Raw genomic sequence first — 27,980 nt, 5'->3', positions numbered from 1 at the left:
CATCAATGTCAACTGGCTTCACTTCCTTTGACTTTATGTGTTTCTTAATTAATAGCATAACCCCTCCTCCCCTCCTGTCCTGTCTATCCTTTCTATATACATTGTATTCCCCAAATTCCAGTTCCGCATTACTTATATCTGTGTGTCACCACGTCTCTGATATCCCAACAATATCTGCCTTTGATGTTTTGAGCAATACCTCAAATTCATCAAATTTATTTACCAAACTCCTAGCATTGGTGTACACGCAGGTATACATGCACCTGTTTCTATTCTTAGTTACCCTAACACAACCCATGTGTTTACTTGTAACGCAATGACTACCAGCAGTCTCTGAAATATCCTGCATCTTGTTTTTCAGACTTCTGCTCATTTGAATAGAAGCAGTGCAAGAATCACTTCCACCTCTGCCAGTGGCTACTGTTAATCTATTAGTCCTTGTATCCCCCCCAACTAGCAGTTTTCCGACCCACCTAACACTGCCTCGACAGCATCAGCAAAAATTCTTGCACCCTTTCTATTTAAGTGTATCCCATCCCTGTAGAAGCAATCTCTCCTGTTAACAAGTACAGTCCAGGCTGAAAAAAATTCTACCCCTTGAGCCTTGCACAATCCCTCCAGGGCCGAATTGATCGACAAGGCTCTCATCATATACTCCCTCCTATCGTGTCTGGGCAGAATTGCAGACACTTTCAAGTTCAACCCTAATTCACGGCTTTTTTTCAACAGTGACCTGTACTTACTAAGTAATTCCGCCGGTCTCCTACTCTTAATATCATTAGTGCCAACGTGTACAACTATATCACCTTTTGTGCCCTTAAAAGATGATATCCGCTCTACAACGTCATCAACCTTTGCCCCTGGCAGACATACCCTGGTCCTATTCCACCTATCCTTTTTACAAAGCATGTTCCCCGTTTCCCTGACAATAGAGTCACCAACAACTACTAGTTCCTGTGGGACCAGCGCATTCTGCCTAGGGGGCTGCCCCTGTGTTGCCTGATGACCAAGTGCAAGCTCTGGCGTTGATGTGGGCAGCTGAGAGCTTGATGGGCCCCTCAATTTGTAGCAATTTATCCTTAATACCATTCTGCTCCAATTTGTAAAATAGTCTTCCATGTGCAACAGTGTCAAAAGCTTTCCTGAAATCCAAATATATGATATCAAAATTATTTTTTGCATCCAGTTCCTTTGTAACCACATCATAACATCCTATCAAATTTGTCAGACAAGACTTTCCTTTAACAAATCCATGCTGTGTCTGAATTATTGCTGCAGTCTTGTCTAGATGATCCTGCAATGCATCTTTAACCAGTGACTCCATTATTTTACCGGAACAGAAGTTAAACTAACTGGTCTGTAATTACTTCTGTCACCCTTCGATCCCCCTTTGTGAATTGGGGATACATTTGCACATCTCCAGTCCATGGGGACCTCTCCTGAGTCCAAGGATGCTCTCATAATTATGGCTAAGGGTTTGCTTAGTTGCTTTGCCACCTCCTTTAATATAACTGGATAGATCCCATCCACCCCAGGTGCCTTTCTTATGTTTAACTTCAACAATTTCTCCTGCACTTTGCTCAAATGGTTCAAAGAAAGGAAACCAGATTAATGCTGAGTGCAAATCAATGAAACACTTGTGAAAAATAGTTCAGAAGGTGTCGACTGCAAAGTTTGACAAATATAATCTAAAAATAAAATCTAAAGGGAAATCTGAATGAGGTGCAAAAAGACTGAAGGTGTTGACTGAATGAATGGTGGAAAGATTTGCTTTTTCTCATATATGAGACGAAACCCAAGAAACACAAAAAATCTCAAGAAACAGCAGAAGTCTGAATCCTCTTGAAGTTCACTTATTGGCAGCAGGTTGTCAAACATTAGAAAAAGATGACTCCCAATGTCACAGAGGCAGGAGGTGGCTAAGTTCAAAGGATTTATTGGATGGTCACTTTGTGGGAATGGGAATAGTATGAATATTCTGTTCTATTTATTTTTTAAAGAAAGGAAAAAAATCTGCTTTTTGCAGACTTTATGATGCTTCTTGAATCATGTGGTGCAAGGAAGCCTAAGGCTTATGCTGCACCAGCCAAAAAAAAAAAAAAAAGAGTAAAATAATAATAATAAAAAATTCCTGTATATCATTGAGAAAATCTCATAAGCTGTCTGCATTGCTCAGAGAAGTTCATATCTGACTACCAATTACCCCCAGGTCATTTAAAATTATGATGTACGACTGCAGCAGCGATGTGCAGAAATTTACTTTCAGCCAGCAAGTAATTTATTGTTGGAACAAACTTCCATCTGGTGCTGTGAAAGTGGAAAGTTTGAATAAATGCTGAAATTTAGTATCCAGTGCCCCTCGTATTACATGACAAGTTACAGGGAAAGGCTACGGGACAAACAGAAGGTCGCTTAGAGGATGTAAACTGAGAAAAATAATTATAAATAGGAGGGGTCATGTTTTTAATCGACTTTCATTTTTGTTTAGTGAAAAAAAGGTTGTTTTTACACACATTTGAGAGGGATTCGAGCCAAAACCGATCGTCAGCCACAGCCAGGGGTACAGGATACTATAGTTTTACCTGAATAAATTAAGAAGGAACTAAAGAAATTATTAGGTCAGACAGGTGATGTAGGAAGTATGTGTGTGTGTGTTTTGAATGATGCTGTATAAACTTGCTTTCTTGCATCATTTGCCACAAATAAATCTAAACTGTACCATGGAAATGACCCTTTTCCCTAAAATTGTATCGAAGTCTCTCATACTGTATATATAATATTCTGATACTATATATCTAAAAATGTTAAATTTTTCAATTCGAGATAATTATCAAACTTGATATTCCTATTTTACGAATTACCATACTCATATAACGGTTAGACAAATTAATAAAACGAAACTCCATATGATAAGTAAAATATGCCGTATTAAAATTATAGATTTTCATAGGGCTTATTATAAGTAATTCCCTTGTATTACTGATCGATCATAAATGAATGAGCGCCACCTTAAAATATGAATTGTATTTATTTTTAAATAGTCCTGTTATTCAGTCATATTTGACATACTTTTTGCCACATAATCGGCCAGATCTAAATACTATTATTTATATGCTGCTACTAATTAACACAGGATGCAGATGGTTTTTTTAAAAAACGGACATTTTTGTTCTTCATTTTATTACAGAAAATTGGACTTGTTTACAGTTGCTTACCATGTATAACGCAAAAGGAAGACACAGAAGTAACAGCCATAGATATAGATGAGAGATATTGCAGAAATGATCTTGCCGGGGATCATAAAACCATCCTCCCGTAAATGAAGCCCATACTCCTTGGCGAAGAATTTCCAATGTTTGAGATCCCATTATATATTATATAATTTAACTATATTTAATAGTTCTAATCTTGCTACATATTTCATCATACTCCATGTTGAGGAAAGACTAATTTTGATGTAAAAGTAGCACGGAGGAGTTGAACGTTGCCATGTTAAAAGTACACTAACGCCACCACACGCATATATATTATGAATATCAAAAATATACATTTGTCTCACTTTTTATTGCTAAGAAAAAAATTCATTTAAAAACTGTTTTAATTGGAAATATATGGTTAGCAGGACTTTCTAAACTATCTACAATAAACAAGTATCCAATAGCAAATCTTGGCACACCCTCTTCTGGATGAAGGTCAAAGTACCCAATATGGCGGTCTGTCGTTTGGGTAGTACCATTTGGGAGAGGTAGTAGTTTTGTGCCAATACCAGGAAAGCACTACTACGCACTAATGAAGGATTTGAGGTGTCAGGGTTCTAACAGTGTTTCCAGCATTGTGCTGCATATGAGATGACACATGATTTTCAGTGTTGTTTATGATATTTTTTTCGTTAAGTCACATGTGTAAGGCTGTGCTCTCGATATCCTAAGCTTCGCTTTCCTATTGCACTTGCTATGCCAACCAATTGTAGGCTTAACATAAGCCTCCAAAGACTAGGTAGTGAGGCGCAGTTCTTTAAAAGCGGTGTTAATTTCTGGCAGCAAAATCAGAGATAACATCACACATTGCTGAACGGATGCCTGCTGTAATTAATTTGCTCATGGAATCCATCCAGTCTGTAATGCGGAATGAAAATACCCGTGAAGACAGAACCAGACTATGGACGGCAATATATGATTACGATGCTGCTGGGGAGGATGAACTATCGTTGCGCCGTGGAGAACAGGTGGAAGTATTATCTAAAGATGCAAAAATTTCTGGCGATGAGGGATGGTGGACAGGTAAAATTAATGATAAAGTTGGAATTTTTCCCAGCAATTTCGTGACCCAACAAGATGTAAATAATGTAAAACCTGTTGGAAACGATGATAGGCCATTTGAAATAAAATTTTTAGAACTTAAGTTGGATGAAGTTATTGGAGTGGGTGGCTTCGGTAAAGTGTATCGTGGATATTGGAGATCTCAGGAGGTGGCAGTAAAAGCTGCGAGGCAAGATCCCGATGAGGACATTAGCGTTACAACAGAAAATGTCAGGCAGGAAGCGAAGTTATTTTGGTTACTGAACCATCCTAATATTGTTACTTTAAAGGGAGTTTGTTTAGAAGAGCCTAATCTCTGCTTGGTGATGGAATATGCTCGTGGTGGCTCCTTAAATAGGGTTCTGTGCGGTAGGAAAATTCCTCCAAATGTTCTTGTAAATTGGGCAATTCAGATTGCACGAGGCATGCATTACTTGCACTATGAAGGACCAATTAAGCTTATTCATAGAGATCTCAAGTCAAGCAATGGTAATGATTTTAATAGCTTTTTATAATAAAATTTTTCCAATTAAAAGATATAACTTCACTTGTTAAATTCTTCAGTCACTTAACTTACACAATATCCTTGCATATACTGTTCTTTAAATATGTAGAATGTGATCCATTACAGTGGCATTTCTGATTTAACTATTGGCTTATTTGTTGGAAATCTCAGATGTGAGCACAAACCCTATATGTATAGATCTGTTGTATATATTAAGTGCAATAGCATCATTAATACACAGCCATTTCTGAATAAACAGAATATTTATAAGGCTGCATCGTTTTAAGTTATATCTCATATTGTGAATACCTTCACAACGAGTTGCCATAATGTTGCACTACTTCGAATAAGTAACGCTTCACCTAAGGAGAAGACTAATGTTACTTATTCTCAGATAGGTACCACCACCTAGACAGCACCGTTTCAGGACTATTTTGTATTTGTGTGGGATAATAACTCGACTATCCACTTGTCCCTATTACACTTAGAAAAGCAAAAAGGTAAAGTGAAAGTAATAGTAGGAGTGGAAGAGGAAAAGAAACGGTGTAGAAGAATGAAAGGGACAGTAACTCCTTCAACTCACACCACTCAAAAACTCAAACTCCTCGAATAGGCAATGTTTCCCCAGTGGAGAAGGCTGTTGTTACCTATTCTTGGAAACTCCTGACATCATCAGGCTTCCCGGTGCCGTTTCAGGGCTATTTGGCCCTTCTTCGGTGGGTGGGTAGGTACCCAATGATGTCTCAAGCTGCGAGAAAATTTAGACTATGTATATATTAAGTGCAATAGCGTCATTAAAACACAGCCATTTCTGAATAAACAGAATATTTATAAGGCGGCATCATTTTAAGTTATATCTTGTTGTGAAGGTATTCACAGTATGAGATATAACTTAAAACGATGCCGCCTTATAAATATTCTGTTTATTCAGAAATAGCTGTGTATTAATGATGGTGTTGCACTTAATATATACATAGTCTAAATTTGCTCGCAGCTCGAGGATTTAGCCCTAAATGCATCTTAGTATAGATCTGTTTTAAATAATTTTCATCTTATTTGCTAAACAGGATGAAACATTATGACATCATCCATTGTGGGTTAGTATTTGTGATTGTGGAGGTAGAAATGATTACTTATGCAATAAAATGGATTATTAATATGAAATTCCCAAACTACATTAGAAATTAATGCTCTTCCAAGTAATGGATATAGATGTAACCTATTATTATTGTTGAAGTGCTAAATACCAAATTTATACAACAAAAAGAATACAAAAATTTCATTTTAACTTTTTGAAAGAAAACTATGTATTGTGTAATGATTTTGCTAATATAAAATTGTTATTTCTCAAAAAGTTTCCATTGTGTCATATGAAACTTGATGGAAAACCTTAGAGAATTCTTGCTGGGGTACTAAATTGGAATTGACCTTGAAAGGCTGACAGCTGATATGCACTAGGAGGCACATTACATGCTCAGGCTACTGTGGCATAATGCTCTTAAACACATGCCAACAACTGCACATTATGATGTTGCTAAAATCCATTCACTGACTGACATCACAAAGAGTGTGAAGATGTGCAGTGTCAATCGTGTGGTTTATGTGACAGTTTGTGCATAAACATTTTAACTCTTCATAAAGTCAAGTTTAATAGTGAGCATAATTAATTCTGATATATGTAGTGTGAGCATCATGATTGCACTATCAATTGTTAAGCTGTACAATAACCATCAGGATTCTGTCAAGCAGTTGTTTTTCCTCTGCAAAGTTTCAATGAAAGTCATTAATAAATATGCATTTCTATTTCAGTTATTCACTAACAATTTTAGTGTAAGTCAGTTACTGTCTTGAAGGGAATTTGTCTCTTACCAGTATATTACATGTATCTATTTATTTATTGTAGGACAAATAAGGATTTATTTAAATTACAGTAGATGCTTGGTAGTTACAGTGAAAATAATTAATGGCAAGGTCTCAACACCATCATTCTGAAATCTATGCCATCGAAAGATTCCCCATCCATCTCTAAAGCCTGCCACACATACTGAAACCAAGAGCTAAGTTTGTAATTAACACCTTTGTATCAGTTAAGATGCATATACACTGAAACAATTAAGCGACTGTCAGTCAGTCAAGAACAAGCAGTCCTGTCAAAGAATGCTCACAGACTTTATCGTTCCCCTTGATTCATATTTATGACCACTCAGTTAGCTGTTGAAAAAATGCCTATTTAAATGAAAGATTTAGCTCTTAGTTATGCTGCGCTGAGGAAAAACGAAACTTTCAAAAAGAAAAAGATCACAATTGAACAATTGAATATTTTTTATCATCCCCACTGAAGTACTGCTAAAACAACTTAGACAATATAATAAATAAATAATTGCTAATATCTGTATATAGTTCAGGATTATCATATGATCAATATGTTAATTTTTTCTCTACTTTCCGACCACTGCAGAATTTAGTGCCAGTTGACTTCTTCAGCTGGGCAGTATTCGTTTTCAATTAGTTTTTTGTTACTTCTCACATCATGAGCTGTGAAAGTGATTACACTTTCTGACACTGGCTATCAGATTTTATTATTTATACTTAGAGATATAGTAATAAAATCTGACTGCAAGTGTGAAAATATTCTGCCATGGCTGATGTTCACTCATGTCAGTTGTCTTTGAGCAGTTGCTGTTATATTGTTTGTGTAAGGCCAGCTGCCATATTAATTAATTAAATGACTGTCTGTTTGAACATGTATGGCTTTGCTTAAGAACAACCTTACAGATGTCTTCAATCTTATCATTTCTACTATATCAGATGGCCCAGTCACTGGATGCCAATCTCATCAAGTTCAAGGATAATGCGTGTTAAACTTCATTTTCTCTCATCCAAATCTGCCTTCGACTGTAAATATATTGCTTCATTTCCACATCATGGATGAAGATAAACTATTCACATTTTGTCATCACAATTGTGACTATGTACTGATTGTGCTGTTTAACCTTTTGGGAATGTGCATGTACATTTTTCATGTGTGGACTATGGGGAATACATAAGCAGATCTAAGTTTTAAAGGTCACCTCAAAGAAAATATCTGTTTATATAAGAATTTTTGTTATCATATAAAAGTGAAAAAAGCCTAGCTTGAAATTTTTTGTTCATAATAGGCAGCAGCATAAAAAGAACAAAATTGGGACAACTGAGATAGAAATTCAAGAAATTCTCTATATTCAGTCAGAAATTAGAAATTAATAATAACATTTAGTGATGTGATACAAGATAGATGCAGACAATAATTGTAAAATGTTGATGTTTTTATGAATTTTTCTTTTTAAATTATGATTTGAATTTTGATAGTGATTTTAAGATTAGTCACAGTAAATGATGCCATAAAGCAATCTCATTCAGCATCAGCTAAAAAAAAATTCACACATCACCTGTCCATCCTCTCTAACAGTTTGTTTAGATCTTCATTGAATTTATTCACACTACCCACTTCCACGACAACATATCAAAGTTTATTCCAACAATCAACCACATGCTGGCTCAAGGCAAACTTCAACACATCTATCCTTCCACCATCTTTCTTCAATTCGACTTTTTATACTTCCCCATGTGCAGTGAGCAAGAGGAAGAATGCTATCAGCATTGAGCTTGCTCAATCCAGTCAAAGCCTTAAACACCTCGCTCAAATCACCTCACAGGTGCCTAGTCTCCGAACACTCAAATTTCCAGAACTGAATACTTTCTTGGTAAGACCACCCATTTCTTCTCGTTACCCTTCTCTGCACCTGTTCCAGCAGATGACATTCTTCCTAAAATAAGGTCTTGAGTTGCATGCAGTATTTAAGATGTGTCCCAACTATTACTTTATACAGTGATATAATCACCACCTCATTCCTGCTAGCAAAATTTCTGTCTATCATTGAGAAAACCCTGTGAGCTGTTCTGTCAGCCTGTTTGCACTACTATGAGGAGAACTTTATATCTGGTTGCACAATTACACCCATATTTTTTTCATTCATTGATTGCTGCAACAAACTTCCATCTGTTGTTGTGGAAGTTGATAGCTTAAATAAATTCAAGGCAGAACTAGACAAACATTTGGAAGAAATGGATCAGTGAAATGGATTTTTTTTTTTTTTTTGGCTTATGCTGTATAACCTTGGTTTCTTGCATCATATGCCTCTACTAATGCTAATGCTAAAAATATGAAAAACACTTATCGTTTGCAGGAGCTTCAAACTTCACCTGCTGTTCACCTCCACGACCTCATCGCCCCTCAATGTCATGATGCTTCAATCTAATATATATGTTACTCATTGATGGACAACTTCAGTGGAAAAGTTTGGTGAGACTCTAATAGTTGCTCTTGACATTTCAAAGGCTTTTGATTGTTTGGCATAAAGGTCTTCTAAATAAGTTCCATCTTCTGGTTTGCCAACTGTTTTTTGTAATTGGGTAACCAGTTTTCACTCTGACAGCTCAATGCGGGTGATGGTAGGCAGCTCTCTGTCCTAACTTCTGCAATTAATGCTGGTGATCCCCAAAGCTCATTTCTTTCTCTCACTCTTTTCTTCTTGACTGGAAATCCTATACAGTTTTGCTGATGAGAACACATTTCACTTTCCAATTTAAAAAGCATTGCCATGCACAAACAGCTTCAACTGCTCAAATACCAATTCCTTAAATATCAGTTAAATTCACCCGGCGGTGCGCCCATTCAATAGGTCCTGGGGAAAACACTGTTATGTAAACTCTAAAAGGAAGGGGATGAATCAGCTTGGTCCAGCTTAGAATCTTCCTCATAGAGTTTTTTTTTTTTTTTTTTTTTTTAATGGTATATTAAGCATTGAAGGCTTCTGTGATTAATCTTTTAAAGGTAACCATAATTCAATTGTATTCGCTCTCTGTGAGATATCTACCCAGTTTTTAGAGGCCATGTAGCATCTTAAGCCATTGTAATTTCCTTTCCTAAAATTATAACCTATTCCTTTGCCTTTAACTACTGTTACCTCTCTCTTAATCGTTCACCGTAGAACTCCATGATCACTTCCTTCTATTGATTCCTGTACTGTCAGCCCTATTATGTCACCGGGTTCGTGGGTGATGATGAGGTCTACAGTATTCTTATCCCTTGTACTTTCCATGATATGTTGATACAAATAACAATCATCTAGTTGATTTAAAAATTTTGTCCCCCATGTGGAGTTTCCTTCCCATTTGCTCCAATCAATTAGAGGCAAATTAAAATCACCCATAATAAGACACTGATGCTTACTGGCCCATTCCATTTGCATGTAGAGGATCTGATCATAATCTTCACAATCACCTGGTCTGTAGATTACTCCAACTCTCGTTATACCTTTGCTTCCAACTATTTCATAGCATACAGCTTCTATACTAGAATGCAGAACGTCTGAGATCCGGGAAAGCTTTCGTCGTGCTCAGGCTGAAGAAGCATGACTCCACTGCCCCTTCTATCTTCCTTATCCTTCCTAAATACATTATACCTAATTTACTGAAACTCATCATCCCCATTCTCCAGGTGACACCACGTTTCCATAAACCTTATTATCTTATCATTACTTGACCTAACCAGCAGTTCGAATTAAAAAAAAAAAAAAAAAAAAAACCTTCCCATTTCATTACCTCATTTTATTGATGACACTTCTGACATTATTTCTATTAGTGAAGCGTTACTTGTTAGAGGTAGAGTAATATGTGGTGGCTCGTTGAGAAGGTAGTCGCAATGTGAGATACACATTGCGACTACCTTAAATCAATGCCTTTATTATATATGTAGTTTTTCATTATGAGTTTTCTATGGTGTATTTACACGAAGATATGCAGTAGCAAGGTGTGGCCTGACTATTGGGCGCCTCCGTAGCCAGGTGGGAAGGAGCAGCAGTGCGTTGCACACGCTTCTTGATTAGACGGGGGTTCGAGCCCGTCACCACCAAATACGGAGGATGCGGAGAGGTCAGGGAATAACCACCGCATATCCCGGAGCAATATGGTCTTAGTTGCTAATGCTCCTAAAAACGAAATAACAACAACAACAACAACAACCTGACTATTGCCTTATAAGGGGATAAACACCACCTCATCCTTGCGAGCAAAATTCCTATATATCATTGGCAAGATATGTTGATACAAATAATAGTGAGCTACCCTTGCAGCCTGTCTGCACTGCTCAGAAAAGTTCATATATGACTGCATAATATTACCCCCAGGGCCTTTTTACTCTCCACTTCCCTGAGTGTGATACAGTTGGTACGTTACTCTGGAGTTACTGACACCCATATGCAGTATTTTGCATTAGTCAATGTTAAACTTCAGATGCCCACCTCTCAGCATCTCTGCTCAACATTTTCTACTGGTAATAATATATGATAATAATGATAGCATACTATTGTTACTGTCATTAACAACACTGCCAACCTTCTTACATTCTGGACATTAAGCCTGATATACCTTCAACAGTATTATTCATAAATACAGAAAACAACAATTGGCCAAACAGTGAAGCCTGCGGCACTCCACTAATAACATTAGTCCACGAAGAACAGTGACTGCTGGGAGCCATTGCGGTACAAGTAAACACATGGGTTGTATTAGGGTAGCTAAGAATAGAAACAGGTGCAGGTATACTTGCGTGTACACCAATGCTAGGAGTTTAGTAAATAAATTTGATGAATTTGAGGTATTGCTCAAAACATCAAAGGCAGATATTGTTGGGATATCAGAGACGTGGTGTCACACAGATATAAGGGATGCAGAACTGCAATTTGGGGAGTACAACATCTACAGAAAGAATAGACAGCATAGGAAGGGGGGAGGGGTTATGCTATTAGTTAAGAAACACATAAAAACCAAGGAAGTGAAGCCAGTCGACATCGCCGGACAGTGCAGTGTTGAGTCAGTTTGGTGTGACATAAGCATTGGGAGATCAAAATTGAGAGTAGGAGTTTGCTATAGGCCTAATCACTCTGATGAGTATAATAAGGAACTGTATAGGGAAATAGAGTGGGCCAGTAAATCAGAGAGTCTTATAATGGGAGATTTTAATTTCCCAGATATTGACTGGAATTTGGGGGCTGGTTACTCACACACTAGCAGGGCTTTTGTGCATTTATTGGATGATTGTTTTCTACATCAGCATGTTCGGGAGGCAACTAGAGGGAGTAATACTCTTGATTTGATTATCAGCAGTGATTCTTCATGCATTAAGAATCTGCAGATAAATGAACCACTAGGTGGCAGTGATCACAGTGTGCTGAAGTGGGATTTACTCAAAGAGGTAACTACCATTAGGGGTAAAGGGAAGAGTTATTGCTTCCGTAAAGGCGACTACGATGGACCGAGACAGTATTTAAATTCTATACAGTGGGACCAACTGATGATGTTACCAACAGCAAATTCAAAATGGGAAACATTCAAAGAACTTATCTTGGAAGCTACTAGGCTTTACATACCAACTAAGAAATATTGTTCAAGGTTTAGGCCAAAATGGATGTCAGATGAACTAATGAGGCATATGGCAGAGAAGAAAAATGCATGGGATACTTACAAATTAACACATGACACAGAAGCCTATGATAGATACAAGTTGATATGCAACCAAGTTGCAAAGGAGGTTAGGCAGGCGAAGGCAGATTACGAGAAATCCTTGGCAAGGGATGCAAAGAAAAACAGCAAAGAGTTCTTTACTTATGTAAACTCTAGAAGGAAGGGGATGAATCAGATTGGTCCACTTGATATTGATGGGTCAACTGTTGATGATCCTGCTCAGGTAGCTAACAAACTAAATGAATATTTTGCATTGACATTCACGCATGAGGAGTTATTCAGCAAGGGGAATACCAGAGGTATATTCAACTCTAGCAGTAAGCTACAAAATCTTGAAATAACTGGGAGTAAAGTGGAGGAGAAACTGTTGAAGATAAACACAAGAAAGGTACCCGGGGTGGATGGGATCTATCCAGTTATATTAAAGGAGGCAGCAAAGGAAGTAAGCAAACCCTTAGCCATAATTATGAGAGCTTCCTTGGACTCAGGGGAGGTACCCATAGACTGGAAATGTGCAAATGTGACCCCAATTCACAAAGGAGGATCAAAGGCTGACACAAGTAATTATAGACCTGTGAGCTTAACTTCTGTTCCAGGAAAATTAATGGAGGCACTGGTTAAAGAAGCACTGCAGGATCATTTAGACAAGACTTCAGTTATAGCTCAGACACAGCATGGTTTTGTTAAGGGGAAGTCTTGCCTGACCAACTTGATTGGATACTATGATGCAGTCACAAAAGAACTGGATGCAGGGAATAACTTTGATATTATATACTTGGATCTTAGAAAGGCTTTTGATACTGTTGCACATGGAAGACTGCTACACAAATTGGAGCAGTGTAACATTGGATAAAGGGGTGGTTGAGGGGGAGAAGACAGAGAGTGGTAATCAATGGACACTGCTCATCGTGGACTAATGTTATTAGTGGAGTCCCTCAGGGCTCAGTGTTGGGTCCATTATTGTTTTCTGTATTTATAAATGATATTGATGATGGTATATCAAGCTTAATGTCCAAGTTTGCAGATGATACAAAGGTTGGCAGGGTTGTCAAGGACACTACTGACACTATGCTGCTGCAACAGGATCTGGAAAGGTTGAGCAGATGGGCTGAGAGGTGGCAAATGAAGTTTAACATTGACAAATGTAAAGTACTACACATGGGACACAGCAACCCCAGAGCAACGTATCAACTCTGTGGTACTACACTGACAGTGGTAGAGAATGAAAGGGACTTGGGGGTGGTTGTGCAGGCAGATATGAAGTTCTCTGAGCAGTGCAGACGGGCTGCAAGAGTAGCTCATGGAGTATTGTCAATGATATACAGGAATTTTTCCAGCAGGGATAAGGAGGTGATTATTCCATTGTATAAGGCAATGGTCAGGCCACACCTAGAGTACTGTATACAGGTCTGGCGGCCTCATTTCAAGAAGGATGTAGAGCTGCTGGAACGAGTACAGAGAAGGGCAACAAGATTAGTGAATGGAACAAAGGGGTGCTCTTACGAAGAAAGGCTTAAGTTTTGCAAATTACAGTGTCTGGAGACTAGGCACCAGCGAGGTGATCTGATAGAGGTGTATAAAGCCTTGAATGGTTTAAGCATGCTCAATGCTGATGGGATTCTTCCTCTAGCTCAGAAAAATCACCTGAGAGGGCATAAATTCAAATTGAGGAAAGACAGATGTAGGATAGACGTGCGGAAATTTGCTTTTAGCCAGCAGGTGGTTGGTTGGTGGAACAGACTTCCATCCTTTGTGGTGGAGGTTGATAGCCTAAATAAGTTTAAGTCTCAGCTGGACAGGTATTTTGAACGAACAGAGGGGTGAAGTGGAAGTGGTTTTTTTTTTTTTTTTTTGGCTGATGCTGCATAAGCTTGCTTTCTTGCATCAAATGCCTCTACTAATGCTAATGTGTCCATTGATAACCATTCTCTGTGTTATCACAATTCTCCATTGATTACCATTCTGTCTTCTCCCACTCAACCATCCTTTATCCATAGCAGCAACTTGCCCTTAATGACATACTACTAAAATTTGTATAGTAGTCTTCCATATGCAACAGTATCAAAAGCTTTCCTTTGCTCTCAGTTATTACAAAATCCTTTAGCTCCCTGATACAGTTTGATAAACTTCTGGAATTCCACTCCCTAAATAAATCCTCCCGAGTGAATGTAGATGCAAAATACTCATTCAGTTTGTCAGCTACCTAAGCAGGATCATCAATAGTCAAACCATCAATATCAAGTGGACCAATGTGATTCATCCCCTTTCTTCTCTAACTTACATAAGTAAAGATGTTTTTACTGTTCCTCTTTGCATCCTTTGCCAAACATTTCTCATAATCTGCCTTTGTTTGTCTGACCTCCTTTGTGACTTAGATTTGTAGCGTATAACAGCTACAAATTGATCTGTAATATTGCCACAGAAAAAGTTAGGCTGGCAAAGGTACATTATGAGAAATTGCTGACAGACAGCAAGCATAAGGAATCCATCACATATATAAATGCAAAGACGAGAAGGACAAACCAGATCGGACTCTTATTGGACATGAGATAGTATTAGATACCCCAGCTGAAGTTGCAGATGAACTCAACAGTTACTTTGCAGATATTTACAGAAGAAAAAGTCTGTGTCAATGAGAAATTTTGGGAGCGAAGTTGAAAAAAATGTAATTAATAATGTTGAAATTTCACATATCTATTTCATGCAAAAACTTTCAACCTGCATACCAGTATGGCTCCTGAGGTTAGCATTAGTTTAGGCTTATGATGCAAGAAAGCAAGCTTATAGAGCATTGCCCAATAAAAAAAATAAATAAATAAATAAAACCATCACATTTTTCCCATCTGGTCACTCCAAATGTTTGTCTAGTTCAGCTTTGAATTTATTAGCATTAGCATTAGTAGAGGCATTTGATGCAAGAAAGCAAGCTTATGCAGCATCAGCCAAAAAAAAAAAAAAAAAAAACCACTCCCACTTCACCCCTCTGTTCGTTCAAAATACCTGTCCAGCTGAGCCTTAAACTTATTTAGGCTATCAACTTCCACGACAAGGGATGGAAGTCTGTTCCACCAACCAACCACTCGCTGGCTAAAGGCAAATTATTTAAGCTATCAACTTCCACAACAATAGATGGAAGTCTGTTAAACCAATCAACTACTCGCTGGCTAAAGGCAAACTTCTGTACATCTCTTCTACAACTGTCTTTCCTCGATTTGAATCTGTCCCCTCAGGATCTTAATCTGAGCAAGCAGAAGTATCCCATTAGCATTGAACTCCCCAAACCATTCAAAGCCTTACACACCCCAGTCAGATCACCTTGCAGATGCTTAGGTAGCTTATGCAAAGAATTACGCCTAGGTAGATTATGCAAAAAAACTCTCCAGATGCTGCAACTTGCAGGATTTAAGCCTCTCTTAAATTCTAAAAGTTGAACACCTCTTTGTTCTTCTCACCAATCTTGTTGCTGTGCTCTGTACTCATTCTAGAAACTGTACATCCTTCCTGAAATAAGGCCTCCAGACCTGAATGCAGTACTCAAAGTGAGGCCTAACCATTGCCTTATACAAAGGTATAATCACCTCCTTGTCTCTGCTAGCAAAATTCCTATATATATCATTGACAAAATTCCATGACCTGCTCTGGTAGCTCATCTGCACTGCTCAGAGAACTTCATATCTGACTGCACAATTACCCCCCAGGTCTTTTTCATTCTCCATCTCTCTGAGTATAGTACATATTACCCAACTTTTCCAGATACTGTTGCAGCAACAGCACACTGTTATTAACAACCCTGCCAACCTTTGTATCATCTGGAAACTTTGACATTAAGTTTGATATACCTTCATCAATATCATTGATAAATATACAAAACAATAAGGGCCCAACACTGGACCCTGGGGACTCTACTAATAACATTAGTCCACGTAGAGCAGTATCCGTTTATTACCACTCTCTGTTGTCTCCCACTCAGTCATCCTTTTATCCAGGGGTGGGCAACAGGCGGCCCGCGGGCCATATTCGGGCCGCGACGATGTTGAATCCGGCCCCCTCGTAAATGCATAAATATAGAAAATCCATACCTGACTACACTCACCGTAAACGTTCGGCTTAATTCGTTTCAATCGGGAATTGCAGCTAGTACAACAGTAACCAAGTGTTTCTACGCAGCCTCAAAGAGTTATTTCCTAATTATTATTGTAGCATCGATCAACGAAGTTCCTTTGGGTTTGACTTCTTATTGAAAAAAATAATATTGGTGTGAGATATTTTATGTTTTATGCCTTTTCTAATTATTACAATTTTTAATTTAATATAATTTATAGCCCATAAAATGAGCCAATTAAAAAAAAAAGAAAAATTGATGCCGAATACCGCATTTTCAATGATAATTGGACATTCAGATATATTTTTTAAAAATACATTAATAATTTGGTAATTCAAGTAATATAACATTTTTTAGGTTTTTTTTTTTTTTTTTATTAAATTGTTCAATCTATTCCGGCCCGCATCATGATGCGAAAATTTCATTTGGCCTGCATCATGATACAAAAATTTCATTCGGCCCGCTGACGAAAAAAGTTCCCCACCCCTGCTTTTATCCATTGTAGCAACTTTTCCTTAATGCCAATCTGCTCTAATTTGTATAGCAGTCTTCCATGTGCAACAGTATCAAAAGCTTTCCTGAAATCCAAGTATATGATATCAAAGTTATTTTTTGCATCCAGTTCCTTTGTGACCACATTGTAGTATCCAATGAAATTGGCCAGACAAGACTTTCTGACTCTTAACAAACTCCATGCTGTGTCTGAACTCTTACTGCAGTCTTGTCTAGGTGATCCTCCATCACTTTTTTAACAAGTGACTCCATTATTTTCCACACAAAGAAGTTAAACTAACAGGTCTATAATTATTAACATCACCCTTTGAACCTCCTTTGTGAACTGGGGATACATTGCACACCTCCAGTCTATGGGGACCTTCCCTGAATCTAAGGATGCTCTCATAATTATGGCTAAGGGTTTGCTAACTTCCCTTGCTTCCTCCTTCAATATAATTGGATAGATTCCATCTGCCCCAGGTGCCTTTTTTATGTTTCACTTCAACAATTTCTTCTCTACTTTGCTCTCCATTATTACAAAATTCTTTAGCTCCCCGTTAGAGTTTAGTAAACTTCTGTCCTCCCCTTCCTTACAGCATTAGCATTAGTAGAGGCATATGATGCAAGAAAGCAAGTTATGCAGCATCCGCCAAAAAAAAAAAAAAAAAACTTCCACTTCACCCCTCCGTTCGTTCAAAATACCTGTTCAGCTGCTGGCTAAAGGCAAATTTCCACACATTTATCCTACATCTGTCTTTCCTCAATTTCAATTTATGCCCTCTCAGGTGATTATTCTAAGCAAGAGGGAAAATCCCATCAGCATTGAGCATGCTCAAACCATTCAAGGCTTTATACACCTCTATCAGATCACCTCACAGGTGCCTAGTCTCCAGACACTGTAATTTGCAAAACTTAAGCCTTTCTTTGTAAGAGCAACCCATTGTTCCATTCACTAATCTTGTTGACTTCTCTGTACTTGTTCCAGCAGCTCTACATCCTTCTTGAAATGAGGCCTCCAGACCTGTATACAGTACTCAAGGCCATTGCCTTATACAATGGAATAATCACCTCCTTATCCCTGCTAGAAAAATTCCTGAATATCATTGACAAGACACCATGAGCTACTCTTGCAGCCCATCTGCACTACTCAGAGAACTTCATATCTGCCTGCAACCCCCCCCCCCCCAGCTCCTTTTTATTCTCTACCACTGTCAGTGTAGTACCACAGAGTTGATATGTTGCTCTGGGGTGGCTGTTTCCCATATTTAGTACTTTACATTTGTCAATGTTAAACTTCATTTGCCACCTCTCAGCCCATCTGCTCAACCTTTCCAGATCCTGTTGCAGCAGCAGCATAGCGTCAGTAGTGTCCTTAATAACCCTGCCCACCTTTGTATCGTCTGCAAACTTGGACATTAAGATTGATATACCATCATCAATATTATTTATAAATACAGAAAACAATAATGGACCCAACACTGAACCCTGAGGGACTCCACTAATAACATTAGTCCACGATGAGCAGTGTCCATTGATTACCACTCTCTGTCTTCTCCCCCTCAATTCATTCTCCCCCCCCAAAATTCGTCAAGTGTGAATGTAGATGCAAAATACTCATTGAGTTTGTGAGCTATCTGAGCAGGATAGTGAACAGTGGAACCACAAACTTGAAGTGGACCAATCTGATATATCCCATTCCTTCTAGAGTTTACATAAGTAAGGAAGTCTTTGTTGTTTTTCTTTGAATCCTTTCCCAAGGATTTCTCGTAATCAGCCTTCACTTGGCTAAACTCCTTTGTAGAGTGGTTTTCAACCTTTTTAATAACAGCACCCCTGAGTAATTTATTTTATTTTGTGACATCCCTACTCAATCTACTCAATTTTCTGCCCGTTAGATCCGATTCTCTCTCTCTCTCTCTCTCTCTGTATATATAATATAATATATATGTTATATGATAGTTATTACAATAATATAATTATAAAAATTACATTTCATAATACAAATTATATATATACAGTATATAATAATTTTATTCTTTATGTAGAGGTACTAAGTAAACATCAATTATAGATCACCACAAAATTAAAAATATACTGTACACCTTTTATAATGAAATAAACAGATAAATTTTAAAAAATAATACATTTAATTAACTGAAACCCAAATTATGTGGCACCCCTGGAATGTTGTTGTGACACCCCGGTTGAAAACCATTGCCTTTGTGACTTGATTATAAACTAGCACATATCTTCCATAGGCTTCTGTGTCACCTGCTAATATATATGCATCCCACGCATTTTTCTTCTCTACTACGAGCCTGATAACTTCATCTGACATCCATTTAGACCTACATCTTGAACAGATTTCTTAGTTGGTATGAAAAGCTTAGTAGCTTCCAAGATTAATTCCTTCAAGGCTTCCCATTTAGAACTCACTGTTTCTAACATCATCAGTTGATCCCACTGTATAGAATTTAAAAACTGCCTGAGACCACTGTAGTCACCTTTACGAAAACAAAAACCCTTCCCTTTAGCCTTGATGATAGTTACATCTTTAAGTAAATCTCACGTCAGTACACTCTGGTCACTGTCACCTAGTGGCTCCTTTATCTGCAAATTCCTAATACATGCGTCATCACTGCTGATAATCAGATCAAGAGTATTACCCTCTCTAGTTGCCCCTTGAACATGTTGCTGTAGGAAACAATCCTCCAGTAAATCCACAAAAGTCTTGCTAGTGTGCGGGTGACCAACCCACAAGTTCCAGTCAATATCTGGAAAGTTAAAATCCCCCATTACAACATTCTGATTTACTGGCCCACTATTTCTCTGCACAATTATTTGTTGTACCCATGAGAGTCATTAGGCCTATAAGGCATTCCTACTCTCATTTTCCCTTTCACAGTGTTTGTCACACCAAACTGACTCAACGTTGCACTGTCTGCCCATGTCAACTGGATGAACTTAGATTTAATGTTTCTTAACTAACAGCATAACCCCTCCTCCCTTCCTACTCTTTCTATCCTTTCTTACACATTGTACTCTCCAAATTCCAATTCTGCACTGCTTATCTCTGTGTGATTCCGTGTCTCTGATATCCTAACAATATCTGTCTTTGATGCCTTGATCAGCACTTCAAATTTATTTTCTCTACTTCTAGCATTGCTGTACATGCAAATATACACACATGATGACTCCCAGCAACTCTTGAAGTCCCCAACAACTTGCTCTCTAGGCTGCTCATAGTTACTGTAGAAGCAGTGCAAGAATCACTTTTGCCTCTGCTACTGTTTATCTTTTAGTCTATTGATCTCCGCCAAGTTGGCAGTTTTCCGACCCTCATAACACTGCCTCAATAGCATCAGCAAATATTCTTGCACCCTTTCAATTTAAGTGTATTCCATCCCTGTAGAAGCAGTCTCTCCTGTTAACAAGCACAGACCACGCTGAAAAAATTCTACACCTTGAGCCTTGCACATTCCCTCCAGGGCTGAATTGATCGACAAGGCTCTCATCACATACTCCCTCCTTTCATGTCTGGGAAGAATTGCAGACACTTTCAAATTCAAAACTAGTTTGCAACTTTTTTTCAACATTTACCCCTACTTGTTAATTAAATCTGCAGATATCTTACTCTTAAGGACATTAGTGCCAACATGTACAACAATATCACCTTTTGTGCCCTTTAAAGATGATAACTGCTGAACAGTGTCATAAACTTTTTCCCCTGGCAGACATACCCTGCTCCTGTTCTACCTATCCTTTTTGCATAATATATTCCCTGTCTCCCTGACAATAGAGTCACCAACAATAACTAGTTCCTGTGGGACCAGCACATTCTGCTTTGGAGATTACCGCTGTTGGCTGATGCACAGGAATGAGCTCTGGCGTTGAGTTAGGCAGCTGAGAGTTTAATGGGTCAGTTTATTAATTTCCTCGATTAATATCTTCCCTACCCCTCAAATTCTCATAGACACCCATCAGAACGCTCAGTTTTTGCCTAATTTCCTCATAGTCTCTGCACCTCGTACACATCCTCCTTGGCTAGATCATGTCCTGTTCTAGACAGTCCACAAACATTTCACATTTTGAACATTTTTTAAGACTGTGATGCGTTGTAGAATCGCCCCTTCAGTATTCCACCGTGTCACAGCACTCTGGCTAATCAGTGAGCATTGTGAGGCTTTTGATACTGTTGCACATGGAAGACTGCTACACAAATTGGAGCAGTATGACATTGGAGGCAAATTGCTGCTATGGATAAAGGGGTGGTTGAGGGGGAGAAGACAGAGAGTGGTAATCAATGGACACTGCTCATCGTGGACTGATGTTATTAGTGGAGTCCCTCAGGGCTCAGTGTTGGGTCCATTATTGTTTTCTGTATTTATAAATGATATTGATGATGGCATATCGGGCTTAATGTCCAAGTTTGCAGACGATACAAAGGTTGGCAGGGTTGTCAAGGACACTACTGACACTATGCTGCTGCAACAGGATCTGGAAAGGTTGAGCAAATGGGCTGAGAGGTGGCAAATGAAGTTTAACATTGACAAATGTAAAGTACTACACATGGGAAACAGCAACCCCAGAGCAACGTATCAACTCTGTGGTACTACACTGACAGTGGTAGAGAATGAAAGGGACTTGGGGGTGGTTGTGCAGGCAGATATGAAGTTCTCTGAGCAGTGCAGACGGGCTGAAAGAGTAGCTCATGGAGTATTGTCAATGATATACAGGAATTTTTCCAGCAGGGATAAGGAGGTGATTATTCCATTGTTTAAGGCGATGGTCAGGCCACACCTAGAGTACTGTATACAGGTCTGGAGGCCTCATTTCAAGAAGGATGTAGAGCTGCTGGAACGAGTACAGAGAAGGGCAACAAGATTAGTGAATGGAACAAAGGGGTGCTCTTACGAAGAAAGGCTTAAGTTTTGCAAATTACAGTGTCTGGAGACTAGGCACCAGCGAGGTGATCTGATAGAGGTGTATAAAGCCTTGAATGGTTTAAGCATGCTCAATGCTGATGGGATTCTTCCTCTAGCTCAGAAAAATCACCTGAGAGGGCATAAATTCAAATTGAGGAAAGACAGATGTAGGATAGACGTGCGGAAATTTGCCTTTAGCCAGCGGGTGGTTGGTTGGTGGAACAGACTTCCATCCCTTGTGGTGGAGGTTGATAGCCTAAATAAGTTTAAGGCTCAGCTGGACAGGTATTTTGAACGAACAGAGGGGTGAAGTGGAAGTGGGGTTTTTTTTTTTTTTTTTTTGGCTGATGCTGCATAAGCTTGCTTTCTTGCATCAAATGCCTCTACTAATGCTAATGCTAATTGTTTTGCTGCTCTAGTCTGGGTCATGATTCCGTTTAAGTACAATTTAATTAACAATGAAATTTAATAAGATTAATTAATTTTATTGATTAATTGATAATACTATACTATACTAAGCTAACAGATTTCTAATACAGTGCTACGTGTTTCGCTATCTAGTTTTACGTTAAACCTTATGCTATCTAGTTTGGGACATACGTTGTATCGTATAACAATGGCGGAAAATTATGAACAGTAAAATCTTGCAGACACTATAAGTTATAACTTTCAAAATCGCTATCTATAATTCAAAATAAACCAAGGAGCTTGACTAGGACTATAAGCTATAACTTATAGAAAATAATTTAATATAACAATTAATTCAATAAAATGACTAAATATAATTAAAAACTTAGCATTCACTGGAGCTACAAAATCTTGTCCAACACATGGATACCCTTACCGATACTAATAATAACCTACAAAATCTCTATCTAAGTTCAGATTGATGGACCCTATAATCTTAAGGGAGGTGGCAAGTAAGTGCATTGAACCATTGAGGCTAATTATGAGAGCATCACTGGACTCGGGAGTGATTCCTTTGAATTAGAAAAGTGCCTATCTATCTCCAGTACATAAAGGTAGTTTTAAGATTGAAGTGGGAAATTCCCAACTAGCCAGTCTAACTTCAGTAGTAGGGAAAATCATGGAGAGAGTGATCAAGGTTGGAATTCTGAATGATACTCAGCATGGTTTTGTAAAGGGAAAATCATGTTTAACTAATCTGGTTAGCTATTTTGACAGGGTCTCTCAAGAGCTGGACTTAGGGAACAATTTAGACATAGTTTATTTGGATTTCAGCAAAGCATTTGACTCAGTCCCACATGGTTACTATATAAGCTGGAACAGGTTGGAATCACACTGAAAATCCTTAAATGGCTAGTTGGATTGCTTCCGGGCAGGAGGCAGATGGTTGTGATAAATTGTTATTCCTCAGATTGGGTTGATATAAGAATTGGGGTGCCTCAAGGATCAGTGTTAAGATCACTGTTGTTTTTGATTTTTATAAATGACATCGATGAAGGGATAGAGCACATATCTAAATTTCCAGATGATATAAAGATTGGTAGAGTAGTTAATGTTCACTGCCAAGCTGAGCTTCTTGAGAGTGGCCTAGATAGACTTCGGGGATGGTAAGAAAATTGGCATCTATGCTTTTTTTTAATCGAGCAAAGTATAAGGTATTACACCTAGGGAGCAGTAGCCCCAAAGTAACTTATACACTTGGTGGAGTTGAACTAAAACCAGCATTGGAGGAAAGGGACTTGGGTGGTACGATATGGTGGACTTGTAGACAAGTCGCTATGGTGTATTTTCACTGATATTTTATAGTTTATTTTAAACTCATAATATATTATGCCTTGAGCATTTACATTTTAATTATGAACTGCATATCTGGAGGTCTCCTTTTAGGAAGGATGTAGAGCTGCTGGAATGAGTACAGAGGAGGGCAACGAGATTAGTGGGTGGAACAAAGGGTTTCTCTTACCAAGAAAGGCTTAAGTTCTGCAAATTGCAGTGTCTGGAGACTGCACCTGAAAGGTGATCTGATTGAGGTGTACAAGGCCTTGAATGGTTTGAGCAAGCTCAGTGCTAATGGGATTCTTCCTCTTTCTCAGATTACACACCTGTGGGGGCATAAATTCAAATTGAGAAAAGACAATTATAGAATAGATGTGCTCAAATTTGCCTTTATCCAGTGGGTGGGTGATTGCTGGAACAAGCTTCCATCTGTCATATGGAAGTTGATTGCTTAAATAAATTCAAGGCAGAACTAGACAAACTTTTGGAGTGAATGGGAAGGGATTTTTTTTGGCTGATGCTATATAAGCTTACTTTCTTGCATCAAATTCATCTACTAATTCTAAATTGCCCTTTAGCAAATTACCACCTGATCCTGTAAAACTAGTATTTTTGTGTAAATTTATTAATGAAGAATTTCCAAATACCAGCAAGGAACCAGATAATTCTTTTTGTTTTTTTTAGGACCATTGCATATACTGTATGCATAAGCACCCATTTTGTCTTCATCATGTAAATCTGCCTGTCTGCCCATCCACATATCACAGAGGGACTCCACGGCGCCTCCGTAGCCAGGTGGGCAGGAGTGGCAGTGCATAGCACACGCTTCTGATTAGACCGGGGTTCGAGCCCGTGACCACCAAATACAGAGGATGCGGAAAGGTCAGAAATGATCACCACGTATCCTCGGAGCAATATGGCCTTAGTTGCTAATACTCCTAAAAACCAAATAACAACAAGAGGGACTCCCAATAGATCAGTTTTCGTGAAATCGGAAATTTGTCAAACTGAAATCCAAAAATTATTATTTCTTTTTTCCATTCCGTTTTTTGAGAAAATTAAAAAATTTGTAGATTAATTGTAATTTTAATGCAGTATCCACATTCATGAATATGCAATATTCATGAATGTGGTATCTCTAGTAAAGAGATATATATGAGGTGTGGCAATAAAGTTCCCAGGCTAGTTCTGTTGTTCAATGAGTTCGAAAATAAATGGAAGTGTTATGTTGTAGTTCAAACTTGTCCCAACAGATGGTGGTATAGAGATTGTTCAATATAAAACAGAATGAGAGAATTAAATGGCAAGGGGGGGGGGGGGGATTCTCTTTCCAAAACCAAGAAGACCAGGCCCAAAATTAATAGTCTATGATGTGTAAGAGAACGTAAGTAAGGAGGACTTCACGAGTGACCACTACAATTGAATTTAAGTTACATGAAGATGATAAAGATGAAAGTGGAAAGTGAAATTTTAATCCACTTGAACAGCATAAATAAAATTAAAACAAGTAGAAATTGGGTAATGGATCACGGCATGTCTACAACCAGGGCTGAGGAGCCGAAGCCATGGAGCCAGAGGTTTCTGTGGAGCCGGAGCCAGTAATAGAAACTGGCTCCTTGGCTCCAACTAACTTGGTCACTTATAATTATGAGGTTAGCACATAGGTTATATGCTTTGATGCTTCATGGTGTAGTTTTCATTTTCCTGTTCTTTTTGCTTACTATTTTTTTTTTTTTTTTTTTTTTTTATGTCTAAACAAGTGAGTGGTTTTCGAATAATGCACATTTTATTTTTTCCGAAATGTCAAATGTGTGGAGCCCTCTATAATGAACAAAGGATCTAGAACAAAGTCTAATGCTTTTGAATACTTTATGGTCACTGAAGATGATAAATAATATATTTGCACATGCCACATGCCAAGTGAATGACACTGATGGCGAGATTTTGACATTATTATTATTAGCCATATGGTGCAAGGAAGCCTGAGGCTTATGCTGCACCAGCCAAAAAAAAAAAAAAAAAATTCCTGCATTACCCTGAGAGAGGGAGTCAGAAGTAGAAAGAAAGAGAAGAATGATGATATCTAGCTCAGAACGCTGGGTGTGCCAAGCCCATACTCACCAGATGTGAATCCCTGGAGTTATTGAAAGCAAAGGTGGTTTCTTGGCTCATCTGAGAACCTATTATATGGGGCACATGTACTTGGAGAACTGGCCCTGAGATCTAAATCTGCCCTTCTTTCTTAGTATAACAGGCTAATGATATCCAACAGATTTCTACCTAAACAGATGACATCAACAAACTAGATGAAGTCATCAACAATTTGATAAGTGACAAGCAGCAGCAAAATGTTTCAGGCTGCTTGAAAATTATAATCAAACACACTATCCTAGAATTTGAATTATGACATATCAGACATAACTCCTGAAATACAAATAAATAAAAAAAGAAAAATAAATAATTCATATTAATACTGTTAACCCTGAGCCTGGCACACAAGGTCTCTCCAAGATCCCCATAGGACCTTCAATGATATCAAGAAATCGTCTACTCTGTCCACACTGCTGAAACTTTTTCAACGCAGTGTTGAAATACTTTTTCAACAAAGTATTTTCTTTGATTTTGCCTTAAATTAGAGAAATCTTTGTTAGTTACTGCAAAAAAGTAAAAATGCAGGAAGAAGTTAAGCTTAGCCTTGAAAATTGTATGCATGTGCTGAAAAGCATGATTTTAAAATTTATGAGCATCTCTCACATCCAGTTATTGAAGCATGCACTGTTTACACGTTATGGCACCATATCTAGTCATTATGCTATCTGTCTTTGCATCATAGAAGAGTCTGGTGGCAAGTGTACAATTTTGAAGCATGCAGGTTTTTCACATTTTTCACTTGACATTTCTTTTTCTCTGTCAGTCTAAAATAATGAGGGAGATAATACTGAAATCTCCCAAATAAGAGAAGATAAAAAAACATGTCTAAAGCACTGCTGTGATGTTTTATTTTCCAAACATAATTTAAAATATTTGTTTTTAATATAAAAAAAATGGATTTTTCACAGTTGTACTAATAAAAAATTGAAAACAGAGACTGCATTGAAAAGAGAACAAGCCGAAATTATTTCTGGCTGATTTTTAAGATTGTAAATGGGCAAACATTTTACCCCATTGAGTGAAGAACAGAAAATCATTGGCCATATACATGTTTTGTGTAATAATATATTTTTACTATTTTTTTTTTTTAAAGTGAAGAAAATAAAATCACTTTAAACACAGATTTTAAAACATACACTTTGCATATTTGCCAATCTTTGAAAATGTCATATTAAATCTTTTTTTGTGACACCCACAAAGCGGTTCAGTACTTGAAAAAAAAAAAAAAAAAAACACTTTTTATACTCTGATACAGCTCTAAGTTTTAATTTCTGCATTGATTTTTTTTTTAATGAAAATCCCAAACACAAAAGGTATAAGCATCTATACTGCTTAGTACCATGCATGGCTTAAAGACTGAGAAGAAAAGCTACTTAGTAATAGGAATAGCCATACAGTGCAAGGAAGCCACAGGCTTTTTACTGATAAGAAAATACAAATTATTTGTTTCCCTCCTCATATAAATCCAGTTGACCTTTGAATTTATTCAAACTGTCAGCCTAAGCTACCTGTGAAGGCAACCTGTTCCAACAATCAGTGACTTGCTGGCTAACAGAAAACTTCCTATAATCTAGTATAAACCTCTTCCTCTATAATTTGAATTTATGCCCCAAGTTCTGCAATTCCCTATAACAGTGAAAATTCTGCCTTCGTTCATTTTACTAACCCCTATCAGAGCCTTATAGCTCAAATAGCAAACAAACTAAATGGATATTTTGCATCTACATTCACACATGAGGAGTTATTAAGGTTTGAAAATGCCAGAAGGTTATCAAATTGTAGCAGGGTGCTTAATGATTTTGTAATAACTGAGAGCAAAGTGGAGGAGAAATTGTTGAAGTTAAACATAAGAAAGGCACCTGGGATGGATGGGATCTATCCAGTTATATTAAAGGAGACAGCAAAGGAAATAAGCAAACCCTTATCCATAATTATAAGACCATCCTTGGACTCAGGGGAGGTTCCCACAGACTGGACATGTGCGAATGTATCCCCAATTCACAAAGAGGGATCGAAGGGTGACACGAGTAATTACAGACCAGTTAGTTTAACTTCTGTTCCGGGTAAAATAATGGAGTCACTGGTTAAAGATGCATTGCAGAATCATCTAGACAAGACTGCAGCAATAATTCAGACACAGCATGGGTTTGTTAAGGGAAAGTCTTGTTTGACAAATTTGATTGGTTATTATGATGTGG

At 37.9% G+C, this 27,980-nt stretch overlaps 2 protein-coding genes across 4 annotated transcripts in view; one reads left to right on the top strand and one right to left on the bottom strand.

Annotated features, from left to right (window-relative positions):
- pcx (pecanex) overlaps window positions 1-3,424 on the bottom strand; it is a 743,348-nt gene extending 739,924 nt beyond the window's left edge. For all 3 annotated transcript variants that reach the window (XR_016547122.1, XM_090376780.1, XM_090376781.1), the window contains exon 1: window positions 3,216-3,424. Coding sequence is in view for 2 of the 3 variants with exons in the window: in XM_090376780.1 (XP_090232906.1) it covers window positions 3,216-3,368 (153 nt within the window). In the remaining variant the exon portion in view is untranslated. The remainder of the gene's footprint in view (window positions 1-3,215) is intronic.
- Window positions 3,425-3,710: 286 nt separating this feature from the next.
- LOC150085097 (mitogen-activated protein kinase kinase kinase 10-like) overlaps window positions 3,711-27,980 on the top strand; it is a 275,293-nt gene continuing 251,023 nt past the window's right edge. The window contains exon 1 of the mRNA XM_090376779.1: window positions 3,711-4,787. Coding sequence (XP_090232905.1) covers window positions 4,076-4,787 — 712 coding nt within the window. The 5' untranslated portion in view covers window positions 3,711-4,075. The remainder of the gene's footprint in view (window positions 4,788-27,980) is intronic.

The sequence above is a fragment of the Mastigoproctus giganteus genome, chromosome 6 (genome assembly GCF_048544385.1).
Source record: "Mastigoproctus giganteus isolate SK-2022 chromosome 6, ASM4854438v1, whole genome shotgun sequence".
NCBI lineage: Eukaryota > Metazoa > Arthropoda > Arachnida > Uropygi > Thelyphonidae > Mastigoproctus > Mastigoproctus giganteus.
This window is presented reverse-complemented; position numbering and strand designations above follow the sequence as displayed.